General features: G+C 59.6%; 2 protein-coding genes across 4 annotated transcripts; one reads left to right on the plus strand and one right to left on the minus strand.

Moving 5' to 3' along the window:
• OBSL1 (obscurin like cytoskeletal adaptor 1) lies at positions 1 to 19,769 on the minus strand. 3 transcript variants are annotated; one of them, XM_033426911.2, is made up of 21 exons: positions 18,447 to 19,769; positions 16,635 to 16,904; positions 16,299 to 16,550; positions 15,831 to 16,133; positions 15,362 to 15,658; positions 13,825 to 14,097; positions 12,495 to 12,767; positions 11,581 to 11,853; positions 8,547 to 8,819; positions 7,324 to 7,599; positions 6,963 to 7,250; positions 6,499 to 6,774; positions 5,607 to 5,876; positions 5,195 to 5,467; positions 3,910 to 4,176; positions 3,016 to 3,128; positions 2,320 to 2,476; positions 1,981 to 2,142; positions 1,571 to 1,675; positions 1,000 to 1,269; positions 1 to 268 (listed from the first exon to the last, which is right to left on the minus strand). In XM_033426911.2, exons 1-21 carry the CDS (start codon positions 19,456 to 19,458, stop codon positions 120 to 122), a joined length of 5,832 nt encoding a protein of 1,943 aa, XP_033282802.2. In that variant the 5' UTR covers positions 19,459 to 19,769; the 3' UTR covers positions 1 to 119. The 3 variants fall into 3 exon arrangements, with proteins under 3 accessions (XP_033282802.2, XP_049567934.1, XP_004262719.1); XM_049711977.1 differs by having other exon boundaries at positions 140 to 272; XM_004262671.3 differs by lacking the exons at positions 1 to 268; positions 1,000 to 1,269; positions 1,571 to 1,675; ... (8 more) ...; positions 7,324 to 7,599; positions 8,547 to 8,819 and adding an exon at positions 10,876 to 11,175.
• Positions 19,770 to 19,950: 181 nt separating this feature from the next.
• INHA (inhibin subunit alpha) lies at positions 19,951 to 23,147 on the plus strand. The gene is made up of 2 exons (XM_004262668.3): positions 19,951 to 20,776; positions 22,142 to 23,147. The coding sequence occupies exons 1-2, from the start codon at positions 20,515 to 20,517 to the stop codon at positions 22,972 to 22,974; spliced, it is 1,095 nt and encodes a 364-aa protein (XP_004262716.1). The 5' UTR covers positions 19,951 to 20,514; the 3' UTR covers positions 22,975 to 23,147.
• Positions 23,148 to 23,567: the final 420 nt, after the last annotated feature.

Genomic DNA, 23,567 nt, shown 5'->3' on the forward strand with positions numbered 1-23,567 from the left:
CCAGGAGTGATGGTCTTTGGTGGCTGGTACTTCCATGGGCCAAGATGGAAGCACTGCAGCCCTTGGTCCCCTGTGTCACTCACTACACAGGGGCTCCAGGCAAGTTCTGCCCTCCCACGTCACACAGAGAGCCAGGAAAGGGGCTGCACCACTTTTATTGTCTCCCAACACCTCTGGTTCCCCTCCCTCCCCACCCCTTCCCAGGGTAAGGGCATGCGCCTTCCAAGCTGTCCGAGGGCACCCGCCTGGCCTGGTTCGGTCCTCCTAGCTACCTGCGGAGGAATGACTGCGAGTGGGGCTGGGGAGACAGTGGGCACCACAATCCTCTCCCCTGGCAGAGCCTGGGCACCCACACAGCAAGAGCTGGGCCCTCACCCTCTGAACCACCCTTTCTAGGCCTCTGTCAGGGCTGTCTGTGGGGGCAGGAAAGTGAGGGTGGCCAGTCAGAGGTGGGGAAAGGTAGGCACCTGAAGGGAACACAGGAGTTCAGGTGGAGAGGGGGGCACCTCCTAAGTGGAAGAGGAAAGAAATGGGACTAGCAGAAGCCCTCTGCCCAGGCGGAGCGCAGCTTGCTGAGATGGGCAGGAGCCAGCTGGGCAGAGAGCAGGAGAGGGTGAGGGACAGGCGGGGGGCACAGACCAGGGGCTGGTAGGTGGGAAGGAGAGGAACTTGGGTACAAATGGGGCATTCAGGAGAGACGAACATGGTCCAGAGGCAGGAGGGAGTAAGGAGAAGCTCGGACAGGAAGGGGTGTAGAAAGGTGGAAACAGCTGCCCTGAACCAAGTGGTTCCTGTTGAGAACACGGGACTCCCTCCTCTCCTCAGTCCTGGCTGTGAACTCCCGCCTCCCCATTCCACACCTCCAACACATCTCAGAACCAGCTTGCCGTCCCAAGTCTTGGAAAATCTGCAGGAGGTGTGTCTCAGCCCACCAGCTCCTAGGAGACCCCTGGCCAGCCGACCTGCCTTTCTGACCTCTGCCCCGTCGGCTTTACTCACCCTCTACCAGCAGCCGTGTGTGGGCGCTGTCCTGGCCGGCCTGGCAGCAGTAGGTGCCCTGGTCCTCAGGTCGCACGTCATGGATGACCAGGCTGTGGGTGTGGCCATGACTGCGCAGCTCGTACTTGTCTCCTGGGCACAGCGCGACCCCCTCCCGCAACCAGCACACTTGGCCCCCCGAGCGGGACACAGTCACCTCCAGCACCGCCCGGCGGCCGACCAGAACTGTCTTCTCGCGAGGGGGGCGGCGGCATATCTGGAGAGGCAATGCTGGGGGTGGAGGATGAGGGCTTAATAGGGACACGCTGGGTCCCAGGAGGAGAGACGCATCTTCCCTCCCGCTGTGGCCTCCACTCCTGGTCTTAGACCTCTATGCCACCACCCCGTTTCTCTCTACCCTCAACCCAAAGTCTCCTGCTCCCCAGGAAATACACTGCTCTCTGTGATCCGCCCCCGGAGAGCCCCGGGAGGAAGGGGTGGGGAAGGTAGGGTTCCTCGGACCAGCCGCCAGCTTGCCAGTTCCAGGGGTAGACAGTGTTCACTCCAGATCGTCCATGCCCCAGTTGCTTACCCTCCACCTCCAGCTGAGCCACGGACTGGGCGGGTCCCGCCTGGAAGCGGACCTCACCAGTGTCCTCCGCGCGCAGCACGCTCAGCACCAGAATGTGTTTCTTCCCTGGGGGTGAAGGGGGCGCTAGTGAGGCCGGAGCCGCCTCTGGGGAGGGTTCGGGGATGAGGGTGGGGCCAGAGTAGGTCCCCGGGTCGGTTCGGACGCGGTAAATGTGCGCTGGGCGGGGCGGAATTGAGATGCCGAGGGGTAAGAGGGCAGGTCCAGGACCGAGGGCTCAGAGCTGGGGGCCAGGGAGAGATCGAGAGACTGCTCCTTGGGCCGTGGGGCGGGGCCCATTTGGCCTGGAGGTGGGACTTATCCTGGTAGGGCGGGGCAGCGAGGGGCCAGAGCGGGTAGAAAGTCGGTCAGACCTTCCTGTCGGATGCGGACGCGGCCTCCGGGTCTCAGCGGGCGGCCTCCGAGCTCCCAGCTCCCGGTTGGCTCGACCTCCGACACGGTGCACTCGAACGTGGCTCCGTCGCCTTCGCGGGCGCGCACCGACAGAAGCTCGGAGAGGACAGACACCTTGCGCTCTGGGGCGGAGCCGGGGCCGTGAGGTGGGCGGGGCGGAGCGGAGGGGGCGGTACCCTGCCCCGCCCTCGCCCCCCGCTCCCCTCCTTAGACGCCCCAGAGCAGGACCCCGGGGCAAGTCCGGTCCACAGACCCCGCACCCACAGCAGTGCCCCGCCCGGGCAGCGCCCGGTACCCACCGCGAACCACCAGGTGGACGGGCCCGGCTCGGGCCATCCCCACCACGCAGCTGTAGGTCCCGGCGTCCAAGGGACCGCAGCGCCGCAGCTGGAGAAGGCGGCGGGTGCCGAGGGCCTGGAGTCTGAGCCGAGGGCTGGGGGTGAGCGGTTGCCCGTCCTGGGGGCGGGAGTTGCAAAGGGTCGCGGTGAAAGCTCGTCTGGGCACAAACGGCCCCTGCCCTCCTCGTAGGCGGCCTCTCCCTCTGTTTGTGCCAAGCGGTTTCGAGGCACGTTTATGCTGTGGAGCAGGGCCGTCCTGCGCCTTCCGGGACCTCGCCAGGAGTCTCATTGGGAAGGTGTCACCCTTTGGGGACGTTAGGGCTGAGAACGGAGCCACGGGCGCGGGAAGCCTAGAGTCATGTACTGCTCATACCAGCCATGCGTGTGGATTCTGGACCAGGAAACCTGGATTCAAATATGGGCTCTACGTCTGCCCCTGGGCAATACTTCACCCCACGGCGCATCAGTCTCCTTATAGATAACATGGAGATAATAAGACCTGCCTCATAGGGCTGCTGTAAGGTTTAGAGGATTAAATGTAGAGTAAATCTTAGCACAGTGTCAGGCGCATGGCTCAGTGAGTATTAGTTATTTCTGTTGGGGGTTGTTATTGATGTTATGATGCCGAGGTGGGCTGGGCTGGGGCTGGGCTCTGACCTTCTCCCAGGTGACATCAGCCAAGGCCTGGGAAAGTTCACACTCGAAAGTAGCTGTGTCACCCTCAGTCACTTCCAGGTCCTGTGGCCCCCGCACAATGGTCACTGGGGCCTCTGGGAGTGGGAGAAGGCAGACACATTGGGCACAAGGGGTCACTGGTGGGCACATTTAGACAAGGTGATCAACAGAGGCCACCAGTGAGTGGAGCGCATGCTGGGACAAAGTGGTCCAAAGGGGATGCTGGTCAGTGGGGGGGACATGCTGGGGCTAGAGGGGCATAGTGGAAACTGGAGCAGAGATGCCAGTGGAGCTACCCATAGGCAAACGTGGTCAGTGGGGGCCACACTGGCTGGAATGGACAGGAGACACTGGCCAGGGGGGGACACCATGGGCTCACAGGAGCAATGGGGGAACCCTAGAGCAGATGTGGTCGGTGGGGAACAGACCAGGGCTGCAAACAAAAATGGGGGACACTGAAACAGAGTTGCCAATGGAGTCACCCTTTGGCATAGTCAGTGGATTGTTGGGACTTGGGTGGTGAGAGGGGCACACTCAGACAGGCAGAGGGGGCTGCAGCAGGCAGGCGTGGTCAGTGGGCTCACACTCAGAGTGGCCAGCAGGGCCATGGTCAGACAGACAGACACCACACCGGCACAAGCACCTCACAGCAGCACAGTCAGTGGTCCATTGGGACGGGGGCGTTGGTGGAGACACACTCAGGCAGGGCACTCACTGGGGCCACACATGGCCAAAGGGTCAGGGGAGTCAAACGCTGGCAGGGAGGTCAGTGAGGGCCACACTGGGACAGGGTCAGTGGGGGCCACACGGGTAGTGGGATCGGTAGAATCACACCCAGAGCTGTCAGCAGGCAGGCAGCGGTTCCAGAGGCCGCACCTCTCACAGTGAGTCTGGCTGCACAGCGCAGGGCATCCGCAGTGAAGGAGATGCAGCCCGAGTCGGCCAGGCCCAGGCCACTGAGTACCAGGCAGTGAGCGTGGCCCTCTGCGTGAATTTGGCACGTGGTCCCCGGCTGCAGCCGGACTCCACCCCGGGCCCACTCCCCGGTCACATCCTCCTGGGACAGCTCCAGCTGGAAGGTGGCGCTGCCCCCCTCGATGACGGTCACATCCTCCAGAGGCCGCAGCACCCTTAGCTGCCTTGCTAGTGGGAGGAGATGGGGGAAGAGGGAGGATGAGGGCTCCAAATCTGGGCGGGGCTTTCGGGCCCCCCTCCCCACCTCCCCCCCCCCCCGCCTCCTGCCACACACACCTTGGCTCTGCCGGCACCACCCCTAACACCCAACCTTGTAAGGCCTTATAGAACTAAGTTCAGAACCAGGGTGCAGGAAGAAGGGAGCAGAGCCATTCAGACTTGGGTGAAGAGAGGGGCTTACTAGGGTTAGGAGAGGAGATACATGAAGGGGGTGATGTGTGGTTAAGGGGGTGAGGAGTTTGGGTGAGGGGTGCTGTGACACTGGAAGAAGCACAGAATTTGAAGTCAGACACACCAGGACTGGACCCTGCCGCATAGTTTGTGTGCTGTGTAACCTTTGGCAAATTGCTTGACCTCTCTGGGCCTCAGTTTCTCCAGCTATACAAGGTTAATAGCATTGAGACATGGGTTTATTGTGATTAAATGAATGAAATAAATTAGAAGAGTATACACACCACCAACAACCATTTACCAAGCTCTCTGTGGGTATTTCTCATATTATCCCAATCAATGTTCCCAAAGACCCTTTTTAAAGAAAACTTGGCTCAGAGAGGTAAGTAATTTGCATGAGGTCACACAGTTAATACCACACCATCTTGGGGGTGTGGGTGCTATTTGCCACCCATCCCTACTTCTCAGCTGGGCCTATGTATCCCGGGGCAGGTGACTGAAGGATAAACATGGCAAGTCTTTCTGGAGTATAATATTTACGTTTATAGCAAAGCCAACTTGGACATACGAAATGGAATGCAAAATCCACATGGACTTCTAAGGTAAATAGAAAACATTAGAAAAAGAAGAGTTTTGCTTTGGGCAGGCTGCTTCAGGTCACACTCCTGGGGGTCAGCCAGGGCTGACTTGCCTTGTGGCGAGGGGCACTTTGGTGGGGGTCTGAGGGGCCCTGGGCCAGCCAGGAGAGACTGTGCCACAGAGCGGGCGATGTGTTAGGAGAGGACGGGGCACTCACGCTTCACGCTGAGCCTGGCCAGGGTGCGATCGTGGTGGCTCTCGCAGCCGTAGGTGCCCTGGTCGGCCAGTACGACGCCGTGGATGAAGAGGCGGTAGATGTGGCCATCCTGGGCCGTGGACAGGCGGGAGTCGGGTGGTAGGGGTGCCCCACCTCGCACCCAGCGCACGGCCCCTGCCGCACCCACTCGGCCTGTCTCTACTTCGAGGCACACGTCCTGGCCTTCCTCTGCCCGCACATCCTGCAGCCGCCGCAGGAACAGCAGCTCCGTCTCTGGGGAGAAAGAGAGAGGGGGCCGTGGAGCCTGGTGGGCTGACCCCCTGCTCCCTCTCAGGGATCTGTCCCCTGTCATGGCCGGGGCTGGGAGAATAGGTTCAGGAACAAGACTATTGTGTCTCCATCAGGACCAAACCTCGAACGTGGAGCCGGGCACTTGTGGATGTGCTCCCTGCTTGGGCAGTCACGGTCCCCGCGTCCTCGAGCTGGCAGCCTCGCACGGTCAATATGCGGCTTGACCCATTCTGGGCCATCTCTAGCTGGGGCCCTGGGGTGACAATGGCCCCATTGTGCAGCCAAGTGACGTCGGCATCCGGTGGGGAGACTTCACACCGGAACGTGGCATCATCACCCTCGTGGACAGTGAGTGGTGTCAGCTCTGAGACCAGCTTCACCGGCGGTGGTTCTGGGGGGTGGGGTCAGGCAGTGAGGTGGGCTGGGTCTTTCCGCCTCCCTCCTCCTCATCCCCTTTGCATCCCCTCACCTCCAGTAACAGGCCCTCATCCTCCAGTTATTGAACAGAACCTTCCTGAGGACCTACTGTGTGTCAGCCATGAGGTGTTTCAAAGGACAAGACGTCAACGCCCTGCTACTCCTAGCCACCTCCACCCAATGCTGGCCTGGCACCCACCTCTCTGACTCCCTAGTAATAGTAGGTCATTTACTATGGACCCAATTTATCTCATTTAACTGTCACAACAGCCCTATAGGACAAGCATTATCCCTCCACTTTGGAGCTGGGGCTCAGAGAGTTTAAGTAAGTTGCCAGTGTCACACAACTACCGGGAAGCAGAATCCAGATTGGAAACTGGTGTGGGTGGCGCTGACTCCAGAGCCCTGCTTTTAACCACTGGTCCGTGCCCCTCCTATTATTTGAGGGTTCCTGGAAAAGGGAGCCCTGAGCCCTCATCCCAGGAATAGTCACGCATGCATGGGTTGGAGCCAGAGGCAGAGAGGTGGGGTCGGGGCGCGGGGGCCCAGAGTGGTTCAGGCGTGTGGCCCTTGGGGTGTGAGTGGTGCACTGTTACCTTCCACGCTGATGAGGAAGATGCGGCTGTCCTGGGGCGTGTCGCACAGGTACTCCCCGGCGTCCCTGCTCCGGGCCCTCTGCACCCGCAGCACCTGCCTTGCCCCGTCCTGCTCCAGCTGCACCCGCCCCTGGCTTGCCAGGCGCTCCCCGTCCTTGTACCAGCGCACAGGGCCTCCCGGCCCGGAGAGGTGCACCACCAGCTCCAGGTCCCTGCCTGGTGTGCTGCGAACCCTCGTCTGGGCTGCCTCGGGGTCCACCACCCGCACGGGGGGCTCTGTGGGCTCAGAGCCGGAGGTCACCAGGAGGGAGTGGCTCGTGGGCTGGGAGGAGGGCAGTGGGAGGCAAGACAGGGAAAGGGACCGAAAGCAGTGGGGCAGGGGGTGGGCCAGGTGTGCTAGAGAAGGGGGAGACTCATGGGTTTCGGGGTGCGACTCTCAGGCTTCCTGCCCGGGCTATACTCACCAGCCACTTGGACGGTGAAGCTGAGGCTGGGCGCCCCCGGGGCTGCCCCTGCCTGGCAGGTGTAGAGGCCTGCGTGGACCGGGTCTGCAGCCCGGATGCAGAGGATACGGCGGGGGCCCTCGGCTTGGAGCTCCAGGCCCTCACCCTCCTGCACCGGCCTCCCGTTGTGGCTCCAGAAGACGAGGGCGCCAGCCCGGGACAGTTCACAGCTCAGCACCAGCGGCTCCCCGGGGGCCACGCAGAGCGGGCTGGGGGCTGCCTCTGGGGCAAGGAACTGGACTGGGGGCTCTGGACAGAGAGGAGAGGTATCAGCTCGGTGATGCTCCCACCTCCCGCACCTTGGCTGGCCGGGAGCACCCACCAGCCAGGCTGACGTTGAAGGTGACGGCTTCATCACGAGTCTCGCACACATACTCCCCGGCGTCCTCAGGCTGGGCGTGGGGCAGGGTCAGGGTGCGAGCGGGCCCCTTGGCACCCAGCTGCAGGGCATCTGATGCGTCCACCTCCAGCCCATCCTTGTACCAGCGCACCTGGGACCCAGCCGGGGCCACCTCGCAGCACAGCTCCACGCGCCCTGGAACCCCGAACTGCAGGTCCAGGGAGCGGGCCGCCGGGTGCACAATCCTCTCTGGAGTGGCTGGTGGGTGGATAGAGAGAGGGGAGAGTGGGCTCGGCCAGCAGGCCTCTACCTGCCTCCCCACTGGATTCTCAGCCCTTTGCAGTGCAGCTCTCGGGAACGGTGCCACCTACAATCCGTGGGCACTCACCGTGTGCCAGGTGTTGTGCTAAGCGCACTGCAGCTCTTTGCTCAGCTACTCCTGACATTCCCTATTGTTGGCTTCACTTTACAGATGAGGACCTGAAGCCTCTTTATAGAGAACTGACTTGCTCTAGGTCACACGGGAAAAAAAGAGGTAGACCCACACTCACAGCCCATCTGTCTGACCCCGATGCACATCCCTCCCTACCCCACCCGCACTTCCTATCCCCTTTGCCTGCTCTGCCTCCGATCACCACCCGAAAACCCCTCTATTTTCCTTATTTGCTGCCTGTCCACTCTCACGAGAAGGCAAAGCTCCATAAAGACAGGTTTTCTCTCCCTGGTTCACTGCTGTAACCCTCAGCATTCAGAACGGTGCCGAGCACATCAGCATTGGTTGAATAAGTGAATGAATAACTCTCCCTGGTTCACTGCTGTAACCCTCAGCATTCAGCACAGTGCCGAGAGCATCAGCATTGGTTGAATAAGTGAATGAATAACTCTCCCTGGTTCACTGCTGTATCCCTCAGCATTCAGAACAGTGCCGAGCGCATCAGCATTTGTTGAATAAGTGAATGAATACGTGCTCCTGGTTGCTGGGCTCTCTCCATCAGGTCTCTGGTCATTGTCCTGGTATGATTTGGGCAAGTCAGGGCTCTCTAATGGCTGAGAATGAGGAGGCTGGGGGAGGGGGAAGGCTGGACAAGGGGAGAGCCGTGTGCAGCAGTCAGGGACCCTGAAGGTGCAAGAACTGGGAGGGTTGGGTGTCTGTCCCTCAGCCTCCTGCCTCTTTTCCTCCCCAGGGTGTCCCAGAGACCGCCCACCTGTGACGGTGACAGTGAAGAAGGCTGAGTCGTCTCCAGCGTCACACACGAACTCGCCCCCGTCCTCGGGCTGGGCAGCAGGCAGCACCAGGCGGCGGCGGGGCCCATCACTCTCCAGCACCAGGGCCTCACTCTCCTCCACCTCCAGCCCATCCTTGTACCAGCGCACGGGGGCGTCCTCCCGCGACAGCTCACACATCAGCACCACACACTCCAAGCTCACGGCGACCAAGGTCACCTCGTCCCGGGGGTGTATGATGCGCACCGGGGGCTCTGTAGAGTGGGGACAACCACAGCCTGTCACAAACTCACCGTCAGTCTCCCTGGAGCCATCTGGCAGCATGAAGTCCCGGTCACCCACAATCATAAGAGTAATAAGGATAATAATAGGCCCGAAATCTGTTCTCTGAAATCCCTGGGGCCAGAAGTGCTACAGAATCCACAATGCTTCCGATTCCAGAAATGGTGCGTTCATCATACATCACCTACCGCCCTCAGCCCCCACTGTGGTCCCCCCATAATCAATCACATTAACATTTCTGCAGTGTAACATACAGATTCACCCTAAGCAGGCTACTTAAAAAGTACAAATAGCTTCACAGAGTTAAGTTCAGATTTTACTGAAATGGCTTTTAATACCAAACTTACAAAAAGCCTTTTGATTTTGAGCAGTTTTTTTTTTAAATTTCAGAATTGTGGATAAGGGATGGTGGATTTGTAATAGCAAGTACTTATATACAGCTTGCTAGAGTTCCAGGAACAGTCATAAGCACTTTACACCCTCGTAGCAATCCTAAGGAGTAGGTATTATTTTATACCCATTTCCCAGATGAGGCAACATGGTGTGATTAAGCAACTTCCTTATGGTCATAGCTGGCTATACCTACTCGAGGGCAGGAGGAAGAACTACCATCTGATAAAGGGAGGGTCAGACTCTGCAAGCAGTGGTAAGGACTCCAAGCCAAGGCTTGCAGGAAACAGTAATGAATTTTGCATCTGTGCATGAGTTGTCAACACCTAAGATTTCCCCAGGGATATTAAATGCTGTTTCTAGGAGTTCATCTCCAGCTGCTCTGGAGTGGTCAGTCTTTCACAGAAAGGAGCCATGGCAATATTGGTGGTGACCAGTGCACTGAGCCCGGGCCTGCCCATGCTTTCACGTACCTTGGAGGTCTCCCAGAATCAAGTCTCCAGGACACACACTTTCGTGTTCCTTTAGCATTTGGCCCCCTTGTGGCTGGGCTGGGGAACTGCTAGCTTCCTGGTCTAGGTCTTTGCAGAGGCGTGTAAGGGCAGATGTGCCCACCAGTGCACACTGAGCCCTTGCCTCCGCCTCCTCCCTAACTGGGCTTATTCTAAGAGTCTACAGGATGCAGGCTGGTTTTCTGAGGCCCAGCACCACCAGTAGATTGCAGAGTGTGGCTGCCTGAGTGGTGGGGGAGGTGATGGAGGCAGTGGAGTGAGAATGGGGTGCAGCCATGGGGCTGGGGTGCCTGCACAGCTGTGGCCCACAGCTTGGCATCAGACTTGATTCTCCTGGTCCACACAAGGTGTGTTGTGAGCCTCTCACGAAGAATCTGGTGTTTTGCAGGGAGGCCAGTTATGAGCTGGAATGTGTGTGTCTGCGGCCATTATGTCTGGCCAGGGGTTGGGGCGGGAGAGGTTGAAGGGATTCACTACGGGACAGAATGTGTGCAGAAAGGCCTCTTCGGCTTTGTGACTTGTGTGCTTCTGGGGTGCAGGGAGTCGGGGGGCCCTAAGTAGCTCAAGCCTAGGCTGAAGCATTGTTCCTAGGGCAGGGCAGGGTCGCTCCAGTGCAGCCAGTGGGTTCTTCTGTGCCACCCAGAGCTGCCTAGGTCCCACCCTCCCCATCCCCCTCACACACGCTGGGATTGGCGCTGTGGGCTGCAGTCCCAAAGTTTCTGGCACTGAACCGTCACTTCCAGAGTCCTCCTGTGCTTTCCCGATTGGAACATTCTCCCCCCACCTTCAGCCCAAACCCTGACCCCCACTTAGCTAACTCAGCCGCTGCTCCAGATGGCCACTTCGAAGGCACTTCCTGCCTGCCAACCAGGTCAGCAGCCCCCAGCTTTGGGTACCCACTGCACCCTATCACGACACCCGGCAACCCTCACTCTGAGACCCTCTAATGTGCCCGGCTCTCCTGCCAGTCTGTGCACTCCCGGAGGGACGTGCGCGCGTGCGTCTGTGAGCTGCTGAGTGGCCGTCCGGAGCCCACCCCGGGTGGCACGGCGACTGACTTTCCCCGAGGCCCTCCCTGACCTCCTGCTCTCTTGAGACCTCACCCCTCACAGCACTTGTCACGAGGTGTCACTGTACATTTATTTGCGTGTTTATTGGTTAAACACAGGGGTCGCAAACTCAAATGCCCACGGGGGCCAGGTAAGGTAAGGTCAGTGGCTGAAGTGGTCTGGGGGGAGCAAAAAGGCACAGCGGGCAGGGTGGGACAGAGGAATGTGGGCCCCGTGTTACAGGGGCAGCTGCTACTCAGCGCCAGCTGTTCGTCGCCAAGGGGGGAAGCGGGACCAGAGGCGCCGGGTCTTCGGCTTTTTCAAGAGGACGCATAACTCCGGGTTGTTATTTGAACTGTCCTGACTTTGGTAAGACTCTGCAGGCCAAACAAAACATATCTGTGGGCTGCATGGGGCCCTAGGGACTGCCCGTTTGCGACCCCTGGTTAACGGCTGACTCCCCAGCTCTCTGGCAGCTGGGAGCAGGGACCACGTCTGCAATACGCACCAGTGACCTGCAGCACCTGGCCCAGTACCTGACACGTAGAAAGTGCTCAGTGAACGAGCCGGTGGAGGATAGCTATTCCTGGCCCTGGGCGCCGGGGAGGAGCCTGCTTATTCGAACACAGACCCTGGGGTCTTCCGGGCAGGGCCCCCCGGTCCATGCACCTGCAGCCCCCCTCCCCCCTCCCCCACATGCTAGCTAGGGGCGATGTGGCCAGCTCCCGCAAGGGCTCAGGACCGTCCTCTGGTGACCGCGGGCAGCTGGGGTGGGCCCACACCTGTGACAGTGACGGTGAAAGAGGCAGACTCGTCATCGATTTCACACAAGTACTCGCCCGAGTCCTCCAGCTGGACGGCGGGCAGCACCAGGCGGCGGACGGTGTCCTCCTTCTGCAGGAGCAGCGCGGGACTCTCCACCACCTCTTCGCCATCCTTGGTCCAGCGCACCTCGGCCCAGGGCCGGCAGAGCTCGCAGGTCAGCACCACACGCTCCAGGCGCACGGCTGCCACATACACCTTGCCGCTGGGATACACGATCCACGAGGAGACATCTGGAGGACAGGGACAGCTGTGGCCGGGCGTCAGGGGCTGGGGCCGAGGTGCCTGGCTGCCCCACCTGATCCACGCCCGTTCCCTACTCCTGGAAGGTGGGCTGTGTGTTGAAGAAGAGGGTCTTCCCTCAGACCATGGCTCACAGCTGCTCGGACAGTCAGTCACAGTTGGGGCACGGTGGCACAGTGGGGACTGTGGTGTCAGCCTCAGCTGTAGAAACTCTTTACATTCTCTGGGTTGGGACAGGGACAATACGAAGGGTAGGACTGGGGAGAGGAGGGTTGGGTGCCCAGATGGAGCTGGGGTCTCCTGCAGGCCTCAGACCTTCTGACCCCTCTAGTGCCTGGGCGCACCCACCCTAGACCCTGCCCTGTGGTAGCACTGCCACCCCTAAAGCTCCCCTTGGAAGATCTTCAGAACAGAAAAGGCAGGCTTTCCTTTGACTGATGTAGCTGTGACTGGTGTGTTTATGACAATGCATTTTCTGCGGGTGACTGAACCTCAGGGTGCAAAGCATGGTTTGGGGAGAAAGCTAGGGGAAGGGAAGCAGGGGCTGGGAACAGTGGCCCGGGAGTGTACCAGCTGCCCAGGCAGGGGCAGGGCACACCGTCCCCCTCCTGTGGACTGCCTGGAGCCCCACCTGTGATGGTCACGGTGAAGTAGGCGCGCTCGTCCCCGGCGACGCACTGGAACTCGCCCCCATCTGGAGGCTGGGCGGCGGGCAGCACCAGGCGGTGATGGGGCCCCTCGTTCTCCAGCACCACGAAGTCGCTCTCTTCTACCTCCTGCCCGTCCTTGTACCAGTGCACGGGGGCGTCCTCCCGGTCCACCTCACAGGTCAGCATGACGCACTCGGAGGTTATGGCGTGCACAAACACGTGCTCCCGGGGATCCAGGATGTGCATGGGGGGGTCTGGGGGGAGCAGAGATGGGGTCACACAGACACCCCAAAACAGGAGACATGAGTGCACACTGGCTGCTTGGCTGGGGTGGGGTGCTCTGGGGCAATGACACGGACGACTGAGGGCGTGGCGGGTGAGGTGTGACAGATCACATGGCACTGGAGGGCTCTGTGAGTTCCCAGAGGATCAGAGGGGGTTGGCTGGGGACACAGAGAGCTTTGTCTAGGCTGAGAGCAGGTCACATCAGGGCCGTACTTGCTGCTTTTTCAAGGAAGCCCCCGGAGGGCTGATCGCAGGATGGGGAAGAGGTGGGAACAATTTAGTGGTGATACCGTGGGGCAGCTCTCCCTATCACTGGTACATTCAGGCAGGGGCCAGAGGACCTTCTGGCAATGGGGCCGCTCAAAGTGAGAAGATGGAGCTGGATCAGTGGTTCCTGAGTTGTTCTCCCAGAGTGGATCTCCAGGCTCTGTCCTGGATATTGTGGCTCTGGAGGCCTGGGGGAGCCTATGCACTTACGGCTTCCAGGGTGGTTCCGAAGCAGCCAGACATGTACTGGCTTCTGAGAGCCTCTGGACCACTGCACCTAAAACTTCCTTTTGACCCTGGCCGCCTGGGGCAGTGGGACAGGCAGTCCTGGGTGTGAACCCAGCTAGGGTATTTGCTGCCGTGTGATCGTGAGCAAGTTGCATAACCTCTCTAAACCTCAGCTGCTTCATCTGTGAATGGAGATGTACTGCCCCTCACATAGTTGTGAACACTGAATGCAAGTGTACGTTTGAAGTATACAGCATAGGAACTGGCTAGTAGGTGCCTAACAAATGTTAGCTCCCACCTCCCTTCCCTTAATTGAATTGAGGCCCCCCCACTTTCCCACCAGCAAAGGCTACATGGGGGCCAAGTGTGCTGGAGGGTGGTGCATGGGCAGTGTGATCTGCAAACATGTCCCCTTGCCCCCTAGGGCCCTTCGGAAGGGACCCCCAAGCAGGCAGACCAGGGGGGCAGGGTTCACACAGCCCCCAGGGTCAGCCTCAGCTTGGGGGAGCCCAGGCCACCACGGTCCCTGACCTTGGACGGAGACGCTGAAGAAGGCTGAGACCCCTTCCGTTCTGCACTCAAACTCGCCACTGTCCTGGACCTGGGCCTCAGGCATGATCAGGCGGTGTTTGCGCCCATCCATCTTCACCACCAGCGACTCGCTCTCCTCCACCTTCTGCCCGTCCTTGTACCAGCTCGCTGGGAAGTCCACCCGGGAGAGCTCACAGGTCAGTACCACCCGCTCCGAGGTTGTGAAGGTCAACGACACCTTGTCCTGGGGGCTCAGGATGTGCACCGGGCTCTCTGCTTGGGGAGAGGTGTGGTCATGTGCGGCACCCTAGTTGTGCTCTGCTACCCCAATAAACACCCCACTCCAGGGTATGTGCTCAGGGTAGGGGGGTGGGCACATCAGGCTGGATGATTGCCATCGATGCATTTGCTGGTTTTAAAAATTAGTTTTGGGCTGGGACTTCCCTAGTGGTCCAGTGGTTAAGACTCCACGCTCCCAATGCAGGGGTCACGGGTTCAGGCCCTGGTCGGGGAACTAAAATCCCGCATGCCGCATGGCGCAGACAAAAAAAAAAAAAAAAAGTTTTAGGCTTAAGACCAACTCTTAAGAGCAGTGGTTTTAGTGTGCATAAGAATTCCCAGGGAGCCTGCTGAAAATGCAGATTCTTAGGCTCCTCCCCCCAAGCGTGCAGGGGCCCGGGAATCTGCATTATAGGCCAGCCTCCACATGACTCTGATGTTAGTGAACCTGGGTTGCACTTTAGAAACGCTGCTCTGGTTGCTGGTTATTTCTCACTTTGTCCTCCTCTTGGGATGCTGGCAGCTAACCACCTCAAGGCCCTGCACTTGGGCACTGAGGAATTCCTTGACTGGCCGTACAAACTCCAGCAATGGTGCAATGGCAAATGCCAGCATGTTCCCTGCACTTTCAGACCCCCACCAAGATCTGTCGTCCTCGGGGAGGCCTCATTCCCTCTCCTGCCCTCTTTCCCCAGGTGGCAGAGTGTGATTCTGAAGCCAGACCGCCTGGGTTCATAATCCAGCACCAGCACTCGTTAGCTCTGTGACTTTGGGCAAGTCACTGAACTTCTCTGTGCCTCAGTTTCCCCACTTGTAAAACGGGATGACAAAAGAACCCATCCTGTAGGGCTGTTGAGAGGATTGTGCTAATTAACATATACAAAGCGATGTAGGATTGTGCCTGGCACACAGAGAGTTGCTCCGATAGCGTCAGCCGTTACGCGATAGGGCAGGAAGCAGTCAGGGACCTGGAGCCGAGGTCTGTGTCTCTGAGATGACACACATGACAGAACCCTGCACAAAGTGCCCCAGAGAATTTCGCTATGATGCTGGATAACCAGGGGTCCCCCATATGTTGCGCACGAGTTGAAACTGAACCTCGGGATCACTGAGCCCTCTCCCTGAGCTAGCTCACCATGGATGCCCCTTACTCTCCTGGCCCAGGTGTGAGAAGCAGCAATAGCATCTGTCTCATTGTGCTAACGGGACTTCTGTGTCTTGACCCTCTCTGCCCACCCTGGTCCCCACCTGCACGAACCTTGGATGGTGAGGGCAGCCGAGTCCTGCACACCTGGGCAGCTGAAGCCAACCAGGGCCCCGCTGTCCTGGTGCCTGACAGCTTGCAGGATGAGTCTGTGCTGCAGGCCCTTGTGCTCCATCCGGTACCGCAGGGCCCCAGGCTCTACCTGGCCCTCTGGCTCATTACTCTTGAGCTCTTCCCCATTAAGGAACCAGGTGCCCTGGATGATGGTGGAGAGATCGAGGGAGAAGACGGCATCTTCCCCGTCATATACCTGCACGTCGTCCAGACCGGCCACCAGGCGAGCTGTGGGCACTGAGATGGGACAGAGTTCGGCCATCAGAACCAGGGGGCAGAGGGCAGAGACTGGCAGGTAGAAGGCATATAACAGGACAGGGACTGAGGGCCAGGGAAGGGAGGAAGGTGATGGGGAGGGTGTGACTTGGGGTGCAGCGGTTGTCAGCCTGGGCTGGCGGGACCGACTCACCGAGGTGAGCAGACCCATGGAACACGACATGGGAGCTGCGGCCGTGTTCGCTGACGGTGCAGACGCGGAAGCGGTAGTCGCCCTCGGAGGGCACACAGTCTCCTGGCACCTCCACGGCCCCAGCTTTCTCAATGCTGAAGCACTGGATCCAGTCTTCTGAGCCCACCTCCTGCCGTTCCAGCCGGTAGATGAAGGGGGTCTCGGGAGCTGGCTCGGGAGGCTTCCAGGTCAGCAGGACCGTGTTCTTGTGGCCCTTGAACATTTCTGCCAACACTGGGGGTCCTGGGGGATTGTGCTTGACGCCTGAGACAAAGGCAGGGTTTGCGTCCGAGCCCTGCGCCAGCCTCCCACAGCCCTCTGACCTTAAGTCCACTTTGCCAACCCAGAATGTGGCATCTGATCACCTTCCAGCCCTGACCCTCCTGTCCAGCCCTTGAGGAGGCTGCCTAGGGATTTTCAGGCCCTCACATTTGACTCTGAGCAGAGTGGTGGTACGGGAGTTGCCCAGGCTGAAGGTGACCTCGCCAGCATCTTCTCGGGTGACCCCTGGCAGGACCAGGGCATGCATGTGGCCGGAGCTGCTCTGGCAGGTGGCCGGCAGGTCCTCCCCATCTCGACTCCAGCGCCCTTCCACCCCAGCCTCGCGGGTCTCCACCAGCAGCACCGCGTTCTCTCCCTCAAAAACATCGAGCTTCCGGGGCAGCCGCTTCAGGATGGGCCCTGAGACACGGATGGGAGTCCGTCAGCCCGGGGTCTGGGCATCTGCCTGCCTCGGTCTCGGCCTCCTCCCACTGGCCAGCCGACCTTTGACTGTCACATTGGCCACGGTGCGCACCCGGCCGCGCATCTCGCACAGGTAAACTCCATCGTCATCTGCCTTCAGCCTGTGGATGATGAGGCGCCGGACCGTGCCCTCCTCGATCTGCTCGTACTTGCGGCAGGGCAGCAGCCGCTGGTCCTCGCGGAACCAGGCCGTGGGAATGCGGGAGTTGGGGACTTTACACTCCAGCACCACAATCCCATGCTCCCGGCCCTCCACGTCCTGCAGGGGCCTCGTGAAGCGGAGGCGAGGCTCTGTGAAGAAGGGAGAGACCAGAGAAGCCTCTGGAGAGGGCCCGACCAGGAGAAACTCTCCTCCCATCACCTACTGCCTAAACCCACATTAGCTCCGGCCATTTGCTCTTCTCCCAGAGCCAGCAGTCATTGTGAAATCAGAGAAACCCCCAGAAGGGAAGTCAGGGGACCCATATTCTCATCTGACCCTGACACTCGCTAGCCACATCACCTTGACCAAGGCCATTTTCATGATCCTGGGTCTCAGTTTCTTTCCTCGTAAAGTGGAGAAAGGGATGGAAGGGCTTGGACCACATCAGTGATTTTCAGATTGTTCCCTGGGGCCCTTCACAGGCACCACACACAATTCTGCAAAGGTCTGAGTTGAATTTCGTTTTGAAAGTACTTTAACCACGTTCAAAACTGCATTTAACAAAAAGAAAGCAGGATGATGGAAGCAGCCAGTGGGCTCACTTGGGCTGCTGGGGAAGCACGTCTGTCTTGTCATGCGGCTCTGGGAAGCCGTGTCATCATGTGGGGCTTTTCTCTCCTCGGGGGGTTAGAGTTCAGCCCTGCCTGGCCAGTTTGTGTGCCTCAAACTGTACCCAAGAGGCCACCACTGTGGCACAGGTGCCACACGCTTCACTGCGTGCCAGGCAGGGGTCAGGAGATTTGCCAACTCTTTTTCCTCTGAGGGAACAAGTTGGGTAATAACTAGTGAGGGTATAATGTCATGAGTTGTGATGAACTCCTATTACGGAGAGCTTTAACTTCCAGTGTGAGTTTGGGGTGTTTTCCCTCCCTGAATTTTCTATTTATGAGCAATGTAAGCAGTTATTAAATACTGTTGGGGACTCAACCTTGATATATAAATTTCCTCTCCTTCACCTTCTTCTTCTTGCAAACCTGAGAGCAGTCTAATGAGTGAATAGTCAAAAATTGCGGGGCATTTTTTTTTTTCTCCCTTTGGTGCGAATCAGGAATTTCTCAATGTGACACCTGCAACCAGGCCTTCCCCATAGGGCTCACAGACTAGACCCAGTTATGTGTGGTTAAAATGTGTATATTCAATAAAATAGACCCCTTGTTCTCACTGACTGACTTTATAAGTACATGTTATAAATTTGGATTTAGAAGTTTACACCCACAAAATGATCTTTTTATCTGTCTTATTTATTGGGGCCCCAGATGGGATTTCCATCCGGGGACAGGTTGGTGAAATAACAAAGAGGTTGAAAAACAGTGAACTACAGGAGTTGTAGGTCCCTCTGGGTCTGTACATGAATCATTCCTTAAAGCCCTTTATCTAAGAGTAGTTTTCCACCATCTGCCTCAGAATCATTTGGGGAGCTTGCTAAGAAGTTCCTGGAGTAGGTACCCTGCAGACCTACTAAATCCGAATCCCTGGGGGTTGCGAGGTGGGCGGGAAATGGCATTTTAATACTTAGCCTCCCTTACTCCCCACCTTCTTCTGGACACTGAGTGGGGCTGGAGTTAGGAGGGTCTGGGAGGGCGCTGGAGGCCCCTCCCCAGGGCCCCGGCCGCCCGGGGGCGCCGCGGTACCTTTAACATGCAGCTGCACGGCACTGAGCGTCTGGCCCGCCGAGTTGCGCGCGGCACACACGTAGAGCCCGCGATCCTTGGCCTGGCAGTAGAGCACCTTGAGCACGAAGCCGCCATCGCGGTCGCGGTACATGAGGCGGCGGCGGTCAGGGAGCAGCGGGTGGCCCTCCCAGTGCCATTCGATCTCGGGCTCGGGCTTGCCCATCACGTAGCAGCGGAACTTGGCGTGCTTGCCCTCGTTCACCCAGAAGGTCTTGGGCGCGCACTTGAGCGGCTCCACCACGGGGTTGGGGGCCTCTTCCGGGTCCTCCGGCGGGCTCTCGGGGGGCTGCTGCACTTGCAGCAGCGCGCCGGCCCGCGCGTGGCCGTGCGCGTTGCGGGCGTGGCACACGTAGACGCCGGAGTCGGGCAGCCGCGCCGCCAGGATGCGCAGCGCCAGGCTCGCGCCCGGGCGGCCCTCGGCGCGGCCAGGTTCGAGGGAGAAGTGGCTACTGTCCCACACTTCGTCCAGCGCCATCCCGTCCTTCTCCCAGTACAGCGTTGGCACGGGGAGGCCCCCCACCTGGCACTCCAGCACCACCTCCGCCCCCCGCAGCACCCACTGGGACCGGGGCCCCGTCAGGAACACCGGGGCGCCCTCCCCGGCCCCGGGCGGCGGCCGCGGGCGTTCGGCAGGCTGGGGCTCGCGCTCGGGGGCCGGCTGCTCCAGCACGGTGACGGCGGCCGCCGCGTAGGCCTCTCCGGCCGCATTGCGGGCGCGGCACACATAGACCCCCGCGTCGGTGGGCAGCGCGCCGCTCAGCAGCAGGCCGTGCTCGGCGCCGTCCGCCGGGAAGCTCAGGCGCTCCGAGGCCGCCAGTTGCTGCCCGCCCTTCTCCCATACGACAATGGGCGGCGGCTCCCCCAGCACCACGCACTTGAGCTCGGCCTCGGCGCCACTTACCACCCGCACGGGCCGCGGGAAGCGCAGGAAGCACGGGGGGCTCCCCTGGTCCCCCGAGCCCGCCTTCATCGCGGCGGCGCGGGGGAAGGCCGGGAGCGGCGGCGGGGCCCGGGAGGCGGGGCGCGTTTGGGGACCGGGCGCCGGGACTCGCGGAGCTTTCCCCTGGCCGCCCGCTCCCGGTTCCCCTCCTTACCCTCGGCCCGGAGCTGCGGCTCTGGCGGCGGCGATTCCCGGGCCGGGGCCCAGGGCTCAGGGGGCAGTCCTTCCTGTTTGCCTCCCCAGCGAGGGGCCCCTCAGACTCCCCTGCCTGCGGCCTGGCTTCCTGCTCCGGAGAGCCAAATCTTCCCAGCCCCCTCCCACAGCCAGGGCCTCTTTCCCCTCCTCCCTCCCACCTCCAGCCGCCAGGTCCCCAGCCGCCCGCCAGGCTTGGGCCTGAGTGGCAGAGGCGCCTGCAGCTGCCAATCCCCAAAATATTCTCTGATGACACAGCTGGAGGACGAGAGCCCAGACTGGCTCCTCCAGGCCAAGTTTAGAGCAGGCGGGACCACCTGGCCCCCGCCCTAGCCCCAGTTCCAGCCCCCGCCCCAGCCCTTCCCCCCAGGACTGGCCCAGCAGCTACGTGGTTGAAAGGGGCCCCAGAAGCTCTGAGGGGCTGGCGCGCTCTGTCTCCCTGACAAGGAACGCTTTTAGGAGCTGGCAGACCCCCAGCTTCCAGGCTCCTGTCCCACCTGGTGTCACCTCTGCGCTGGGTGCTGGGTTGTGACTCACTCTGTGTGTATGTGTGTGTGTGTGTGTGTGTGTGTGTGTAGCGGGGAGTGGTTGTACGTGTGGGTCAGGTCACTTGGGGTGAAAGCCCTCGCCAGCCCCTCCCCCACATTCCTGGCGGGAGTGGGAGATAAGGCTCAGGGCCACAGACATCTACGTCAGAGATAGGAGGTCTCAATGCCATGGTTAGGGGCAACTGGACTGCGGGGCGTGGGAAGGGCTGGGGAAGACTGGGGTGAGAAGGGTAGAAGAGGGCGGGTGGTGGGATGGGGAGGGCAGAGTGGGGAGGCCCTGGGCAGACCCTGGCAGAAGGGGTACGGGGCAGGGTGCGGGTTCACCGTTGGCAGGGCCAGGTGAGCTATGTGGCCTCAGCTGCTTCTCTTGCTGCTGGCCCCACGGGGTGGGCATTGCTGCCATGGGCCGGAGCTGGACCGGGAACTTGTCCTGGCCAAGGTGAGGGCCCTGTTCCTGGATGCGTTGGGAGCCCCAGCAGTGACTGGGGAAGGTGGGAATCCTGGAGTCAGGCGTCTGCCCCGAAGACATGCTGTGAGGGGCTTCATGCGCAGGGGCTCTGAGCCCGAGGAAGAGGATGTCTCCCAGGCCATCCTTTTCCCGGCTACAGGTAACGAGGGTGGGGAGCTGGTAGCTTGACTTTGGTAAACAGTGTGGTACTGCAGGGGCTTGGGAGCCAGGCAGGTCTGCGTTTGAATCCCAGACCTGCGACTCAACTGGCCTTGCAGTAATGGACCAGTTACTGAACCTTCCTGAGCCTCTGTCTCCTCATCTGTAAAAAGGGCAATAATGCCTGCCTCTCAGGATTAAGTGAGATGGTGTATCTAGCGTGCATGGTTCACAGGAGGCATTTGGGAGATAGTCGTCTGGGAGGCCAAGGGTCTCTAGGGACAGAGATATCTGGGCATGGGCCCCTTCCTGCCATCTTTCCTTCTATCTTTGCTTTTGTTCCCTGCTCCAAACACTGTTTCTTTAGCCCCAAGTAGCTGAGACTTGAGAAGATATCAGGGATGCAGGAGAAAGATTAGCTGGGAAACTAGTCTACCTTCTCTTGAGTTCTCTCCTCATCTCCCCATGTTGCACTGACTCAATGAGTAAAGCCCTCCTGTGGCTAAACTTTCTTGTAATCTGGCCCGCTTTGCTCTCAGAGAGGAACCCTTGCCTCCCTGCACTTCGGGCCCCGTGCAGCACAGTGAGTGTGGCTTTGGGATCAGGCAGAATCCCAGCCTGGCTACTTAGCAGTTAAATGACAGTTCATCTTTCTAACCCTCAGTTTTCTTATCTGCAAAATGGATCAATTGTGAGGTTTATATTGAGATAACCCACATAACCCTACAGCCCAAGCTGCCAGTTCTTCAGCTCATGCTGGTTCATGATCGTTTGGTGCCATCTATATACCTGTCAGGGTAAGGATGCCAACTGCATTTTCTTAGAAAGCACTGTCCTCGTTCTGAGTTACATCCTTTCTCCTCCCCGCTCCTCCTTCTCCTCCTTCTTCTTGGTGTTAACCTGCCTTTTTAAGGTGGAATTATTTTAAAGACTTTCTCATGCAATATTTCTGACACATAAAAAGACATAAAGAGTAATATAACGAGTGCTTGTGTACACAGCATTCAAGGTACCATTTCATAGTATCACATGAACAAAAATTTAAATATAACTATCAATTCTAGGCCTTGGTGAGGGGAGAAAGTGCAGGCCATCTTACATGTCGCTGATGGGAATATTAATTGGTAAAACCACTTCAGAGAGAAGTTGGCAACGTCTGGTATTTTTGTAGTCCTTTAATGATGAAATAACAAACGGGGAGCCTCTGTCAGTTCCCCCTGAGACTGAGGAGAGTCCCGCTCTGGCAAAGCACTCAGTAGGGCGCTTGGCAAGCTTATGAGTGGCAGCCACATCCCTCCTGCTGAGGAGGAGGGTCCCGGGTTCTGCCAGTCAGGGCTGCTCTCTCCCTTCCCTCTGCCTCCTACAGGTGCCCGCCTCGGGGACAAGCCAGCTGCCGGAGAGCTGGCCCAGGAGGCCAAGGAGGGCCTCTTTACATATGTGTTCCGGCCATCCCAGCACACACGCAGCCGCCAGGTGACGTCGGCCCAGCTGTGGTTCCACACGGGACTGGACAGGCAGGAGACAGCAGCCGCCAATAGCTCTGGGCCCCTGCTCGGCCTCCTGGCACTGTCGTCCGGGGGTCCCACAGCTGTGCCCATGTCACTGGGCCAGGCACCCCCTCGCTGGGCTGTGCTGCACCTGGCCGCCTCTGCCTTCCCTCTGCTGACCCATCCCGTCCTGGTGCTCCTCCTGCACTGTCCTCTCTGTTCCTGCTCAGCGCGGCCCGAGGCCACCCCCTTCCTGGTGGCCCACACTCGGGCCAGGCCTCCCAGCGGAGGGGAGAGAGCCCGCCGCTCCACGCCCCCGCTGCCCTGGCCTTGGTCTCCCGCCGCGCTGCGCCTGCTGCAGAGGCCTCCGGAGGACCCCGCCGCGCACGCCGACTGCCACAGAGCGGCCCTCAACATCTCCTTCCAGGAGCTGGGCTGGGAACGGTGGATCGTGCACCCACCCAGTTTCACCTTCCACTATTGTCATGGGGGCTGTGGGCTGTCCACCCCGCCGGACCTGTCCCTGCCAGTCCCCGGGGCACCCCCTACCCCTGTCCAGCCCCTCTCTTTGGTGCCAGGGGCCCAGCCTTGCTGCGCTGCTCTCCCAGGGACCATGAGGCCCCTACGTGTCCGCACCACCTCGGATGGAGGTTACTCTTTTAAGTATGAGATGGTGCCCAACCTGCTCACGCAGCACTGTGCTTGCATCTAAGGGGGTCCATCTAAGGGGGTCCTGCTGGTGGCCGAGTCGCCACCATTACCAGCCTGGAGGAAGGGCAGGGTTCCCACCTCCCCGCTCCTTCCACCTCTCTGCCTGGAGGCTCCCCTCCCTATCCCGTCCCTGTCCCACGGGTAACGTGACAATAAACAGCATAGTGCATATGACTCGGTGTGTATTCTTAGGCTTCTCTGACACGTTGTGTGTGTCGGGGTGAGGTCTGGGCCCCGGGAGCATGGGATTGTGGGATCTCAGGTCACTCAGCCTCACTTGACCTCAGAGATGTGGGGTTTACCAGCTGTAATTGGATGTGTATCTGGTAGGAAGCTACAATGCTTGGGGATGACAAAAAGGTGCTTCCCAGCTCAGGACAGCCACTCTGGAGCCAGAACTGGCCGTCATACAAGCTGGACCTGATGTGTTGGTTGGCTGGCCTGCTGTGCACACCTCATAGTGCCTACGCCCAAGTGGCCTAACCGCCCCCTCCTTGCCACACTCTGCCCTAGCTGATGGATGCCTAGCTCAAGGTCAGGCGATTTATAGATGTGCCCTGTGTATCTTTACATAATCCCTTAACTCAGCCCTTA

The sequence above is a fragment of the Orcinus orca genome, chromosome 7, assembly GCF_937001465.1.
Source record: "Orcinus orca chromosome 7, mOrcOrc1.1, whole genome shotgun sequence".
Taxonomy (NCBI): domain Eukaryota; kingdom Metazoa; phylum Chordata; class Mammalia; order Artiodactyla; family Delphinidae; genus Orcinus; species Orcinus orca.

Excerpts from the sequence above, each read along its gene's own strand:
- OBSL1 (XM_033426911.2), bottom strand. The coding sequence starts at position 19,458 with ATGAAGGCGGGCTCGGGGGACCAGGGGAGCCCCCCGTGCTTCCTGCGC. Across the intron at positions 12,768-13,824 it reads CTTCAGCGTCTCCGTCCAAG|ACCCCCCCATGCACATCCTG; the intron begins GTCAGGGACCGT and ends TGCTCCCCCCAG. Across the intron at positions 2,143-2,319 it reads CGTCCACCTGGTGGTTCGCG|AGCGCAAGGTGTCTGTCCTC; the intron begins GTGGGTACCGGG and ends GCTCCGCCCCAG.
- INHA (XM_004262668.3), top strand. The coding sequence starts at position 20,515 with ATGTGGCCTCAGCTGCTTCTCTTGCTGCTGGCCCCACGGGGTGGGCAT. Across the intron at positions 20,777-22,141 it reads CATCCTTTTCCCGGCTACAG|GTGCCCGCCTCGGGGACAAG; the intron begins GTAACGAGGGTG and ends TGCCTCCTACAG.